General features: G+C 43.6%; 2 protein-coding genes across 8 annotated transcripts in view; one reads left to right on the top strand and one right to left on the bottom strand.

The window, feature by feature from the left end:
* Window positions 1-14,544, bottom strand: part of ALDOC (aldolase, fructose-bisphosphate C) — a 1,020,901-nt gene that overhangs the window by 86,158 nt on the left and 920,199 nt on the right. The window lies entirely within an intron of this gene.
* Window positions 1-14,544, top strand: part of SUPT6H (SPT6 homolog, histone chaperone and transcription elongation factor) — a 34,269-nt gene that overhangs the window by 372 nt on the left and 19,353 nt on the right. For 3 of the 7 annotated variants that reach the window (XM_082706995.1, XM_082706998.1, XM_082706997.1), the window contains exons 2-9: window positions 7,256-7,386; window positions 10,566-10,707; window positions 11,480-11,638; window positions 11,736-11,812; window positions 12,177-12,369; window positions 12,590-12,674; window positions 13,315-13,588; window positions 14,409-14,510. In XM_082706995.1, coding sequence (XP_082563121.1) covers window positions 10,599-10,707; window positions 11,480-11,638; window positions 11,736-11,812; window positions 12,177-12,369; window positions 12,590-12,674; window positions 13,315-13,588; window positions 14,409-14,510 — 999 coding nt within the window. In that variant the 5' untranslated portion in view covers window positions 7,256-7,386; window positions 10,566-10,598. Of the gene's footprint in view, window positions 1-42; window positions 139-7,255; window positions 7,387-10,565; window positions 10,708-11,479; window positions 11,639-11,735; window positions 11,813-12,176; window positions 12,370-12,589; window positions 12,675-13,314; window positions 13,589-14,408; window positions 14,511-14,544 lie in introns of those variants that run through there. The other 4 variants (XM_082706996.1, XM_082706993.1, XM_082706994.1 and 1 more) reach the window with 2 other exon arrangements.

Raw genomic sequence — 14,544 nt, 5'->3', positions numbered from 1 at the left:
CCCTATGCTACCCGGAGCCCGTGAATTGTATCAACAGGCTTCCTGGGATTCCGTGCTTCTCTCGAGAGCTTGTGAAAATTGGGCCACGCCAAAGGATTTGGGAATGGAAGGGACTTGGGGCATCTGAGTCAGGATCAGGTGATCGAATTTTTTGTTCTGGCGATGTTAAACCTACGGATCTTTCAGGAGTTGGGCCATTGGGCTAGAGGGCGATGCTAAACACCTTCTTTTTCAGTATTGTAGAAAATAAAATTAGAACTTTTTATAGATGGTTGCAACCATCAACCGCCTACTGCAAACATCCGAATGGGCTACTGAGTCAAAACTTGATTTTCTTCCAGTTTCTGCCTTTCTCTCAAGGCAGTCCCTTGAACCAGCTGGAGCAGTTCGTTTCTCTTGGTTGTTTCAAGAAGTGATACTTATTATTATTTTTTTTTTTTTTAAGAGGAGGCTAAGCTCTCTGAAAATGCATCCGTGGAAATTCACTGTAATATCAGAAGTAGCAAGGGAGTATTGAGTTACACCGCTGCTATTAATGAGCATGGAGAATGTAAACAGTTTTGAATTTGATTAATTCCTTCTAGGGAAAAAAAAAAAAAACCTTAACTTGCAGTGTTTATTTGGAAGGTACCGATTCTAAAGTCTTCAGTATATTGATTTCAAAAGTATGATTGCTCCTTCATCACCTGATTTTAGAGCCCCTTTCCATCACTTGAGTCCCTTCAGCCAATACAAATACATCCTTCTTTAGTTGGCTTGTATGGCTACTAAATTAGATTAGCGTAGTTACTCCCTAAAAGGTTTAAACCTTATTAAGAGATTATTCACGTCTAGAAGTGGTGCAGTCTAGAGAGGCTGTCAGGTTTCACAGTCAGTAGACCTTCATAAGAATGGAAGCCCATGTAATATACTGGAAACCGTCTTTGGAGGCAAGTAAATTTGCCCGTGCTCCTATGTTCTTGGTCTCAATAAATGGCATTGTGGTCAGGATCCTTTGTAAAATCCTTAGATTCTTCCTCTCCATTATTCTCTGGTAAAATCAATCACCCAATCCTACCTCTCCATAAAAATCTCTTCCCAGGGCTCCTGGATGGCTCAGTGGGTTAAAGCCTCTGCCTTCGGCTCAGGCCATGATCCCAGGGTCCTGGGGTCGAGCCCCACATTGGGCTTTCTGCTCAGCAGGGAGCCTGCTTCCTCCTCTCTCTGCCTGCTTCTCTGCCTACTTGTGATCTCAGTCTGTCAAATAAGTAATAAATAAAATCTTTTTAAAAAAAATCTCTCCCCATCACATACAAATTACATTCTGGAATCCCCCTCGTCCCCCTCCAGCTATCATCCTTATTTTTCTAATTCTCTCATAGCCAGATTTCTATCTGTGTCAACTTTCTCGAATTTTATTCATTTTTCTGGCTCTACTAGTCTGGTTTCTCTTCTGACCATTTGGTTGAAGGTCTCTGGTTGAGGTTACTAATGATTTCTTTATTGCCAAATCTCATGGATACTTTGTTTTTACTTTCCTCAATCCCTGGAATATGCAACACAGTTTACTTCTGTCTTGACACTCAGTCTCTCTTGGGGTGGGGATGGCTCAGCCTGTTAAGCGTCTGCCTTTGGTTCAGGTCATGATCCCACAGTCCTAAGATAGAGCCCCCGTCAGGCTTCCTGGTCACTGGTGTGTCTTGCTTCTCTCTCTCTCCCTTCCATTGCTTGTGCTCGCTCACTCTCAAATAAATGAAATCTTTTTTAAAAAACAAGAAACTCTTCTCTTGGTTTCATTGACACTTAACTCCTGGATCATCTCCATTTTTCTGGCTGCTCCTTCTCAGTGTCCTTTGCTAGCCACTTTTGCTCTCTGCCTAGTGTGTAAATGTTGAATTTTCTTCAGAGTTTAATCTTGGGCTCTCTGCATACGTCCTTAGATGATCCAGTCTCAAGGCTTAAATTACCATCTGAAAAGTGGCAACTGTTCAAAAGTTCAGCTCTTTAGTCCTACCTCCTCTGTGTTCCAGAATCATATACAGTATGCCTATTTAATAGTTCCATTTGGATGTTTCTTAGACATCCCAAACCTAACATAATAAAAAGAACATTTTAGTTTTCCCATAATTCCAAACGTGATCTTCCCTGTTTCACTAAGAAGTACTCTAATCGACATGGTAACTGAAGCCAGACCTCTGAGAATCATCTTGGATTCTCTTCCCTTACTACCCTCCTACCCAAGGCTTTTGGTAAGTCCTGTCATTTCTTCCAAAATATATTTCAAATCTGTCTTCTGTTCTCATCTCTGCTTCTACCACCCTATTCCAAACCACCATCATCTTTTGCCTGGGCTCCAAGAAGAGTATCCTCAGTTTTCCCTGTTTCAATCCAGGTCTCCCTGCTTAAAGCACTCCAGTGGTTTTCAATGGCTTTCAGAGCCCTACTTGAGCAGGCCCCTCGCCTTCTCCCATTCTACTGCCTTCATTATTCTCTGGTCATACTGGCCTTAGGACATTGCCTACCATATGCCAAGTTCTTGCCTACCTTTTCTACCAGGAACCTCTTCTACCTATTGTTGACATCTCAGGCTAAACTCACTTTCTCAGAGATGAGGGTATTTACTTCCTTTCTGGTACTTAGAGCAATGTTTATTTTGTTTGTTTTCTACACCAGAATATAGATATCCTAGGAACAAGCACTCTTTTTTTTTTTTTTTAATATACCTGACATGTAGTAGGCACTCATCAAATAAATCTTTGTTGAATTAGCAAGTACACTAAGTCAATTCAGTTTAAGTCCGTTCGGTTTAAAACCCTACAGGGGTTTTCCCAGCACCTTTTAGAGTCCACAGTCTTTAACTTACTCTATCAAGATTCTTATGACTTCACTCCAACTCATTATGAACCCTGCTCCCTCTCTAGTCAAACTGGCCCTCATTGGCCCTGTCACTGGCCTTGGGCCTTGTGCTGGAAATACTCTCCTCCAACACCACCACCACTCGTATGACCACCAGAGAAGCCAGCTCCTCCCCTTAGCTAATTCCTCCACAGTTTTACAGTCTTTATTCAAAGTCACTTTCTCAAAACCAGATTGGAATCCACTCTTACAGGCTCCCATGGTACCTTGGTCACCAGTTCTTTCAGTTATCCCTGTACTCCTAGATCATGGGTCAAAAAATTAAAGCTCCTTGGCCAAATTAAGCAGCTCCCATTCATTTACATATCATCAGTGTCAGATTTTGTGCTGCAGTGGCAGATCTGGCCCTCTGTGGTTAGGAATATGTTCCCCAGTGTGTGTGGCACAAGACTCAGTAACTTACTCCCACCCTCTCTTGCAGGGATTCTGATTCTGGTTACATATTTCAGTTGTTTCTGCTCCTCTTTTGTCCTTATTCTGCAAGTAAATGTGGAAAGAGAAGAGATTACTTGTATTTTTAAATTACTTATGCTAGTCATCATTAACAAATAATGCTTTCTATGCTCTGTTATTGAAAAGATCCTAAGAGGGGCACTTAGGTGGCTCAGTTGTTAAGCATCTACCTTTAGCTCAGGTCATGATGTCAGGGTCCTGGGATCAAGCCCCTCATCAGGCTCCCCGGTCAGGGAGGAGTCGGCTTCTCCCTCTCCCCCAGACTCTCCCTTCTGGCTTGGGCTTTCTCTCACTCAAATAAATAAATAAAACCCTTAAAAAAAAATAAATAAAAGTTCATAATATTATTTCCTATAAACGTGGTGTGCACATTAAAGTGATGATAGGTAGAGTTAATGTTTTCTGTTTTTTGTGTATGTGCGGTTTTGTTTTGTTTCGTTTTGTTTTAATTTTATTTATTTATTTGGTAGTCAGAGAAGGAGGCAGAGAGAGAGGAAGGGAAACAGGCTCCCTGTTGAGCAGAGAGCCCGATGTGGGGCTCAATCCCAGGACCCTGGGATCATGACCTGAGCCGAAGGCAGAGGCTTAACCCACTGGGCCACCCAGGCCTGTTTTGTTTTGTTTTTTTAAGTAATCTCTGCACCCAACATGGGCTTGAATTTACAACCCTGAGATCAGTGCATGCTCTACTGACTGAGCCAGCCAGAAACCTCTTACTTTTTCTTTATTTTAACATCTTGATTTGGTTTGATTAGGATTTTTCTTCAAGAGTTCTGAATTTTTTATTTATTTATTTGACAGACAGAGATCACAAGTAGGCAGAGAGGCGGGCAGAGAGAGAGAGGAGGAAGCAGGCTCTCTGCTGAGCAGAGAGCCCGATGCGGGACTCAATCCCAGGACCCTGAGATCATGAGCCGAAGGCAGCGGCTTAACCCACTGAGCCACCCAGGTGCCCCAAGAGTTCTGAATTTAAAAGAAGTTTTCTTAAGTGGATTCTGAATACTTCATTTACTAAACTTCCAGGTTTTTGAATTCCAAATTGGATATTCCCTTGTGAACACTTCTGAAATAGTCCTGGGCTTTTGTTCAATTTAAAATACAGAACGTTTTAGAGTTGAAACTCCATAGCAGACTTGTGGAGCTGTTCCCCATACCACTAGGTCCTTTTAGACCTAAACCTTTGCTCATGTTGCTTTTTCCAGATTATCCTCTTAACTCCTCTCAACTCAAGCATCAGCTTTTCTGAGGCATTCTCTGACATCTCTCTCTCTTCATATCGCTTCCATAGTCCTGGTATATAACTATAATACAATGTTGATTATGCTTTGTCATAAGTGCATGTACAAATTTTTTGACATAGATTGAATTCAACCAAGGTAAAAAAGCATATTTTACTCATTTATATATATCCAAGTCCCAGCACAGAGCTTAATCCTGTGTCTGTGTGTGTCTGTGTGTGTGTGTGTGTACACACATATATATGTATGTATTTAAAAATAAATGTTCACTGAAGCTGGCGGAGGGAATTAACAGCCATCTTTTTTGCTCTGGTCTCCTTTAAATTGCCTCCTACATCATCTTGTTGAAAAGGAGGGACTGCCGAGGGCCTCCCTGTGGCAATCTGATCCCAGCTCCATTCCTCTTCCAGAGAATGTCATGGTAACGGCCAGCCTCTCCCTTTGAGCCACATCTTGTACTGCAGCTGTGCTTCTGCCTGGAGAAACTTCTCTTTGCTACCCCATGCCCTTTCTAGACCTATTTCAGTAGCATATTTAACTTAACCATCTGAATGTGGGGAAAATTCAAGAGCCTAAGTTCTAAATAAAAAATCTGAATTCTGCTGGGCTCATCTCAGATCTAATACGTTAATAGTAATCATACGCTAATAAAGAGTGTTTTTGTTCGAGAATAGTTGCTGCTTGCCAACCTCAGCCTGCAGTGCTGCGGCACCCTCCACACATTTAGCTCCTGCGAGTTGCAGCAAGTCAGGCTTGCTTCTGGTACACCTCTTTAACTGAAAGTCTTGGCACTGAGCTAGACTGGAAGCATTCCCCCCACTAGAGCACAGCATGTACTTTATTGCTAACCTAGGGAATGGGAGGAAAGCTGCGCGTAGCACAGAGCACCAGCTGCCCCCCAGAGGGAAAAAGCTGTTGTTTTTGTCAGGTAGGCTGTCTGTTTCTCTCTGGTGAGTAGACAGAAGGGCATCTGGTCTGCAGGAGCTGGGATTTAATATGAAGATGTTGAGGCCTTATAAGACTGAATTTGTGGGTCTGATAGCCTAATTAAAGCAAGCCATGTGTGGGGGGGGTACTGTACCCAAGTCTATTTTTAATGGCTTAGTTCAGGGCTGGGGGCAGGGGCTTGATGTGAGGATTCAAATTAGAGCACCAGATTTAATTAGCAGTTTTACATACTCACTTTCTACAGTACTCAAAGTAAATTACCTTAAGGACATAGGTCTTGGGGGAAAAAAGAATATTGGTCTAAGCACAAGACTTGTATCACCACCCTGTGGGTGTATAGCTGTATAGCATAGCAACTCTCAAATGTGTTGATCTTAGGACCCTTTTATAATCTGAGAAATAATTTCAGATTGCAAAGACATCGTGTTTATGTGAGTTGTATCTGTTGATGTTTATGAGATTTTTGTATTTTGATGTTTATGAGATAAGAAATTACAATTGGGTATATTAATTCATTTTGAAATAACAATAAAGTATCACCAAAAAAGTAATTATTTTACAGTATATGGGTATATTAAATTAATGTATTATGTGCACCTTAAACTTACACAGTGTTTTATGCCTATTATATGTTAATAATATAACTGGGGAAAAAATAAGCTCATTACATTTTAACATAAATGATACTTTTATTAAAAAACAATTATAATCTTCAAAACAAAAGTAGTGAGAAGAGTGACATTGTTTTGGGGCGCCTGGGTGGCTCAGTGGGTTAAGCCGCTGCCTTCAGCTCAGGTCATGATCTCAGGGTCCTGGGATCGAGTCCCGTATCGGCCTCTCTGCTCAGCAGGGAGCCTGCTTCTCTCTCTCTCTCTCTCCCTGCCTCTCTGCCTACTTGTGATCTCTCTATATCAAATAAATAAATAAAATCTTAAAAAAAAAAAAAAAAAGAGTGACATTGTTTTAAAGACTTTATTTATTTGAGAGAGAGAACATGTACACGGTGTGGGGAATGAGGGGAGCAGAGGAAGAGGGACAGGCAAATTCCATCCCATACTCTAAGCTGAATCCAAGAGTCGGATGCTTACCTGACTGAGCCACCCAGGTGCCCCCCCCCAATCTTTTTAATGTCTCCCTTCATAGAATACAGCTAGGTTTTCATATCTGCTTCTGCATTCAGTGTTGTGATACTATTCGTCATATTACCTCTGGAAAACTCCACTGTACACTCATGAGAGAAGGGAGGAGATGGTTTCCTGACCACACTTGAACTAGGCCTGCTGACATACTAGAAACTGCTGTGCAGCTGTGACTTCGGAGTCTGACACAATTTAACTCAGATCTCAGCTCTTACTGAGATATTTGTAGCAACTTGAACAAGTGACTTCCTCTGTGAGTCTTTCATCTCCTTTGTTGAGTGGAGAGAGTGCACTCTAACTCCTAGGACAGTGTAGGGGTTAATAGATGTCCTTAAGTGTCTGGGACTTGGTAGGTGTGTGATTACTGTTCCTCTGGGCACTCTTGTTTTTTTAATTGCTTAAAGGAAAAGCCTATATTAGTTTGCTTGAGTTTTGTATGAGTGTTGTGGGTTGGGTGGTTTCTAATTCTCTTCCTGTGCCTGCTTTCTGCATGTAATGCATAAAATTGTTCCGTGGTCCTTATTTGTTTTCACATCTCTCTCCCTCTACCAGAAATAATCCTGCTTCTCCTCAAATCCCCAGGTCTGAGCAGAACGTATGTACACGTCTACGTACACGGCAGGCATTCAGTAAAGCTTGAATGGCATCTGAAACCTCAGCCTGAAATTGAACATAAGACCATGTCATTGCCCCTCCCTTTCCACCAGAACTCGGTACCTTCAGTTTTGTTTCTTTGAGTTCAGTCAATCTTAAATTAATTGCTTGTGATATCAGTTGATATCTGTAAGGGTAATTTCCAGAAAATTACCAGAAAGAGCCATAGCACCTAAGGCTCTTTCTAGAGCTCAGACCATTTCAGGTAACTTAGCCAACCTCCTCTTTTCTCCCATCCCACTGCCATCTTTACCTGGAAATGTGGCAACAATATGAAAACACAAGTAATTTATTTAACAAAATAGCTGTTCCTATTTTGTGCAGAGCACTAGAAGGATATAAGTTACTTGGTACAGAATCACAAAGTGCCTTCTGATGCCTCTCGTTTGGCCATTTATGTTTTCATAGTTTTTAGTACTCCTTCAATTACATATGGTCTTTAATATCCTGAAGCTTGTGGTCTTAGGTGTGGAGAATGGGCACATACACAATGGACCATAATTCAGGACAAGGTGAGGAATGATGCTGAGTTTATCAGCAGCCAGCTTCAGGATTCCAGAATAGGATCTTGATATTATGATGTGTGTGATGTGTGCTGTGTTTTAATTTTTTTTTTTTTAAGATTTTATTTATTTATTTGACAGAGATCACAAGTAGGCAGCGAGGCAGGCGGTGGGGCGGGGGGGGGGGAGGCTCCTTGCTGAGCAGAGACACCCCCCCCCCCCAAGGATCATGACCTGAGCTGAAGGCAGGGGCTTTAACCCACTGAACCACCAAGGTGCCCCTGATTTTTTTTTTTTTTAAGATTTTATTTATTTATTTGACAGACAGAGATCACAAGTAGGCAGAGAGGCAGGCAGAGAGAGAGAGGGAAGCAGGCTCCCTGCGGAGCAGAGAGCCCGATGCGGGGCTCGATCCCAGGACCCTGAGATCATGACCCGAGCCGAAGGCAGCAGCCCAAACCACTGAGCCACCCAGGCGCCCCGCCCCTGGTTTTTTTAAAGTCCTACAAGATGGGCGCCTGGGTGGCTCAGTGGGTTAAGCTGCTGCCTTCGGCTCGGGTCATGATCGCAGGGTCCTGGGATCGAGTCCCGCATCGGGCTCTCTGCTCAGCAGGGAGCCTGCTTCCCTCTCTCTCTCTGCCTGCCTCTCTGCCTACTTGTGATCTCTGTCTGTCAAATAAATAAATAAAATCTTTAAAAAAAAAAAAAAAAAAAGTCCTACAAGATGTGGGGCACCTGGGTAGCATGGTCGTTTAAGCGTCCTACTCTTGGTTTTGGCTCAGGCCCTGATCCTCAGGGTCGTGAGACCCAGCTATGCATTGGGCTCCATGTTCAGTGCAGAGTTCGCTTGAGATTCTCCTCCCTCTCTCTCTTTCTCAAATAAATAAATCTAATAAAGTCCTACAAGGCCCAGGTAACTCCATGTTATGGTTCTGCCATTTCCAGGCTCTGGGTGAGTCTGAAAGCGGGGAGGTAGAAGACAGAGTTGGGACTGGTTGGTACAAAATTACAGAATGCTAAGAAAAATTGGGCCCAAGATTCAAATTCAGACTCAGTTAACATTGATTGAAACCATTAATTTGGTTCTTTCCCCTGTGTCATCTAATAGTTTCAACTGCTCTACAAGGTAGGTAGTGCTATTCCTGTTTTTCAGAAGAAGTTGATAATCCAGACAAATTCAATAATTCGCTTAGTTTATATATCTGGTAGATGACGGGACCAGATTTTGATCTGTACTCTTAAGCTCAGCAATCTTTGCATTTAACTATTTTGCCTTTATTTTGTAAGCCATGGAGGTGACTTTCAAAATGTTTTTTGGCTCGGGAAGTAAATGGTAAAAATAGAGTTATGGTTCTCATGTTTCTAAAGAGACCCCCTTCTCCATTCACATACTCCCAATCAGTAGTCACACACATGGCTCAAGTTCATGAAATGTCATTTAATCTGTGGAAAAGAATTGTCCTTTTCACTCTGTCAGCAGCCAAATGTAGTGTAAATGAAGTATTTGTCATTTAGATGGCACTTGCTTAAGAAATACCCAAATTTCTTTTTTTTTTTTTTTTTTTTTTTAAGATTTTATTTATTTATTTGACAGAGAGAAATCACAAGTAGATGGAGAGGCAGGCAGAGAGAGCGAGAGGGAAGCAGGCTCTCCGCTGAGCAGAGAGCCCGATGCGGGACTCGATCCCAGGACTCTGAGATCATGACCTGAGCCGAAGGCAGCGGCTTAACCCACTGAGCCACCCAGGCGCCCCGAAATACCCAAATTTCTTATGAGCAAGTCATATAATCTCGCTGCTACCATATCCCTACCTATATAACCACTCCTACACTAATTTCTTTCCTCATTCACCCATTCCTGCCCCCAAATGATAAGTGAGATAAAATTCTTTGTTATGCAGTTGACCCTTGAAGAATGTGGGAGTTAGGGGCACTGGCCTCCCCGACCATTAAAAATCTGCATATAACTTTTGACTCCCCGAAAACTTTACCAATAGCCTACTGTGGACTGGGATAATATAACATGATAACCTAAATAGTCAATGAATGCATTTTGGACGTCATATGTATTATATTTATATACCTATATATATATATTACTATATATGCTTAAAGTGAACTAGAGAAAAGAAAATGTTAAGAAAAGCACATTGAGGGGCGCCTGGGTGGCTCAGTGGGTTAAGCCTTTGCCTTCGGTTCAGGTCATGATCTCAGGGTCCTGGGATCGAGCCCCGCATTGGGCTCTCTGCTCAGCAGGGAGCCTGCTTCCCTCTCTTTCTCTCTGCCTGTCTCTCTGCCTACTTGTGATCACTCTCTGTCTCTGTCAAATAAATAAATAAAATCTTTTAAAAAAAATCACATGGAGGAGAAAATGCATTTACAGTAGTCTGTATTTATTGAAAAAAAAAAAACTGTTAGTGGATCCATGCAGCTTAAACTCCTGCTGTTCAAGAGTCAACTATGTATGAAGAAGTCCAGGGTAATCAGTTATCTTCTTTTTTTAATCAATCATCTTTTTAAAGGAACATGTGAGAGTGGTAACAATGGGAGGGGTGGAAAATGGATGCGATGGAGCCATCTGATTCTTACTGTCTCCTCCCTCGGTGGGAATGATGGAGGAGGCAGAGTTGTGGCATGTGACTAAACGGCTATTGGTGGAAAGGCTTAAGGGTACTCTGTAAAGTCATGTGTCTCATTTTTAAATTTTTTTATCCCCATCTTCCTTTCTTCCCTAGTCATCTTTGGGCAGGCCGTGAGAAGCTGCAGCCATGTCTGATTTTGTGGAAAGCGAGGCCGAGGAGTCAGAGGAAGAGTACAATGATGAAGGCGAAGTGGTGCCCCGAGTCCCCAAGAAATTTGTGGAAGAGGAGGATGACGGTGAGGAGGCCCCAGCCTCAAGCTTCTCCCCACTATTGCTAAGCTTTGGATAGTTGGAATCTTGCTGATGAGAGGCTCAGGCTGAGCACAGAAGTTATCACACATGAGGTACCAGCTTGAGAATTTTCAGTAATTTATAGAAAATACTAACTGAGCATCTGTCTGCTGTATGCCAGGCACTGTGCCTAGAACTAGAAATATAAAGACCCTGCTGTCTTGGAGTTTACATTAGTGGGTGGGGACAGACAGTAAACCAACGAATAAATATATACGTAATGTTTTCCTCTTTTAGAGACCTAGCAGTGTTGGTATTTTTGTGCCCAGTTTCCTATTTCTCTGGCCAAACGCAACCATTAGGATCCTCAGCAGAGTAGAACCATGAAATGGTTTTAAAGACAGAAAGGTAAATGTAAGTTTTATCAAAAGAATTAGGGATAAAAGAAGTAATATAGCTGCCAAATTTATAAACTAAGAGGAATAACAAAGATTATTGGTGGCTCTAAATCTAGTGTGAATTTTGAAGAGCCCAACTAATTAGGAAGATCATCTTTGCCTAAATACAGATGGTGAACATAGAAAGGAGATCATCCTTTTCCAGATATTGCTGCTATAAGTCACTGGCCATGTTTTACATCTTTAAATGAGGCTGAAAAGTTAGCATGGCACCCATATCATTAGCTTTAGAGCAGAGAGAATCACAGTCCAGCAGGTGGCCCTGCCCCACTCCAGCCCATTACCCAAACTCCATACCTCAAACATGCATGTTTTCCAGATGAGGAGGAGGAGGAAGAGAACCTAGATGATCAGGATGAGCAAGGCAATCTGAAAGGCTTTATCAATGATGATGACGATGAAGATGAAGGGGAGGAGGATGAGGGTAGTGACTCTGGTGATTCAGAAGATGATGTTGGCCACAAGAAGAGAAAACGCAGTGAGTAGTCTCTCCTCAGTCAAGCGAGGCTGGGGTGGAAGTTGCAGTGGAGAAGGGGACCTCTCTGTCGCCATGGGTAACACTTTGTTTTCTCCAGCATCTTTTGATGACCGCCTGGAGGATGATGATTTTGACCTCATTGAGGAGAATTTGGGTGTCAAAGTCAAAAGAGGAGTAAGTCTCACTCTTTATCTCTGTCCCTAGGGAATGAAGGAAAGAAAAATCCTTGAAATTCCGTGATTTCGGGGGGGATGAGGCACTCCAGAATGCTTTGGGAAACATTAGGGAAGAGAAAGTTGCTCCGAGTCCTTGCGCCATGGAGACCAGCTTTGCATCCCCGAACTGGATGCCTGTTGGAGACAGGCTTGTCAGAGTTTCAGGGGTGGGCTTGGTGCTCAAAGAGCATCACTTAACATGTTCTTTGCCATCTCCCTTGGTCAGCGCAACCATGGTGGGAAAATGGGAGTGAGACTAGAAAGCAAGCATCCTTAATGCCCGTCCCCTCAGACCCTGATGAGAAAGGTTTTCCCACCCCTAGCAAAAATACCGACGTGTCAAAAAAATGTCAGATGATGAGGATGATGACGAGGAGGAATATGGCAAAGAAGAACATGAAAAAGAGGCAATTGCGGAGGAAATCTTCCAGGATGGGGAAGGGGAAGAAGGGCAGGAAGCCGTGGAGGCCCCCATGGCTCCTCCAGAGGAGGAGGAGGAAGATGATGAAGAATCAGGTATGTGGCATCAGGCAGGGAAGCCTGGGATTGCCTAGCTCCTACAAGCAGGGTGGGAAACCATCCTGTAACTAAAGGCCCCCAGCATCTGACAGAAAGAAGTTCATTTTTAGGAGTCTCCCTACTCTTCTCCCTGGCCACTCACGTGATAGGAAATAAAGCCATTCAGTCCTAGCTCATGCCCTGCCATTGAGCACTAATCCCTTCCTTCCCTGCCCAGACATTGATGACTTCATTGTGGATGATGATGGACAGCCTCTGAAAAAACCTAAGTGGCGGAAAAAGCTTCCCGGATACACAGATGCGTGAGTGGGGTCTGCTACAGGGTGGCGATAAGGGCATCTGAGTAGGCACAGTCAGGAAGGAGGAGGTCAGATGTTTCTGCCAAATTGGAACATCCCAGCTCTGAACCGTTTTTGCTTCCCTGCCTCAGATAAGCTTTCCTGGTCAGGAATGTCAGACTGCTCCTAGAAGCCCTGAGAGCTCTCTGCATTGTGGGGCCATTGTGGGCTCAGGGCGGAGTCACCTGTGTGTACGCCTCCGTCCAGCCTCCCTCTGCACCTGCGGATTTGTGTTTACTCATCTGTATATCAGCCTTATAAGTATAATTTTGTTGACAAAAGCTTTTGCTCTAAGGAAATACTGTGTTGCCTTAGCAGAAGATGGCCCTGCTGAGCAGAATGTGGACCTGTGTTGTTGTGCCCTGTTGCTCTTTGATCCCTGACATGGGCACATTACCAGCCATGGGCTTTTTATCTTCCATATATAATAATTTTCCCAGAAATATCCCCCAATTAAGCCTTTATTCCACAGTAAATACGCTTTTTTAATTTACCTTTTTCTTAATCTTTGTTTCCTTTGGGGCAAGTAAAGGATCTATGCATGGGGTGCATCTCTCTCCTCTCACCAGAACCTGGCCCAGCAGCCTCTTGCTGTCACCCACAGGGCCCTGCAGGAAGCCCAGGAGATTTTTGGTGTGGACTTTGACTATGACGAGTTTGAGAAATACAATGAGTACGATGAAGAACTGGAGGAAGAGTATGAGTACGAGGATGATGAGGCTGAGGGTGAGATCCGCGTGCGCCCCAAGAAGACCACCAAGAAACGTGTGAGCCGCAGGAGCATCTTCGAGATGTACGAGCCCAGCGAACTAGAAAGCAGCCACCTCACAGATCAGGACAATGAAATCCGGGCCACAGACCTGCCTGAGAGGTTCCAGGTAAGAAAGCACCAGCTTGGGGCGCCTGGGTGGCTCAGTGGGTTAAAGCCTCTGCCTTCGGCTCAGGTCATGATCTCAGGGTACTGGGATCAAGCCCCGCATCGGGCTCTCTGCTCAGCAGGGATCCTGCTTCCTCCTCTCTCTGCCTGCCTCTCTGCCTACTTTTGATCTCTGTCTGTCAAATAAATAAATAAAATCTTTAAAAAAAAAAAAAAAGAAAGAAAGCGCCAGGTTTGCACACTTGTGTGGCTTAAGTTGTTTAGCCTCTGCCTTCAGCTCAGATCATGATCCCAGAATCTTGGGATCCTGTCCCGCCTCAGGCTCCCTGCTCGGTGGGAAGCCTACTTCTCCCTCTCCCACTCCCCCTGCTTGTGTTCCCTTGCTGTCTCCCTCTCTCTCTCTGTTGAATAAATAATAAAATCTTTTAAAAAAGAAAGCAAGCAAGCAAGCACCAGCTTCTGTCCTTCTGCCAGTCTGTCATCACCTGCCTTGTGCCTCCTTCCTCCAAAAGTTGTAGCAGAGGAACAGTCTAGCAACAATCTGATACTGGATGGTATGTTGGAAATTGGCTTTGAACCCCATCTGACCAGGGGGTGCAGGGAGTCCAGCTCTTAGAGAAGGCGCTTATGCTTCTGGTTCTTAAAATGGCACGCTTCCTTTAGCAGATACACAAGGCGTTTACTTCGTGCCAGGACAACACTCTTCCAGGGTGCCGGAAATGTTTGTCTGTGGAGCTAACGTTTCTGTCCTGGAGTGGTATATGTGTTTCCCACAGGAATACAGGATAAAGTCGGCCTCACTGTTGTCTTCTCCCCAACAGCTCCGCTCCATCCCAGTTAAGGGGGCTGAAGATGATGAACTAGAAGAAGAAGCTGACTGGATATACAGGAATGCCTTTGCCACACCAACCATTTCTCTGCAGGTATCCAAAAAAAAGATCCTTAGGTTTGACATGA

The sequence above is a fragment of the Mustela nivalis genome, assembly GCF_964662115.1.
Source record: "Mustela nivalis genome assembly, chromosome: 17".
NCBI classification, from domain to species: domain Eukaryota; kingdom Metazoa; phylum Chordata; class Mammalia; order Carnivora; family Mustelidae; genus Mustela; species Mustela nivalis.
The sequence above is the reverse complement of the archived record's forward strand: the minus strand, read 5'-3'. Positions and strand labels throughout refer to the sequence as shown.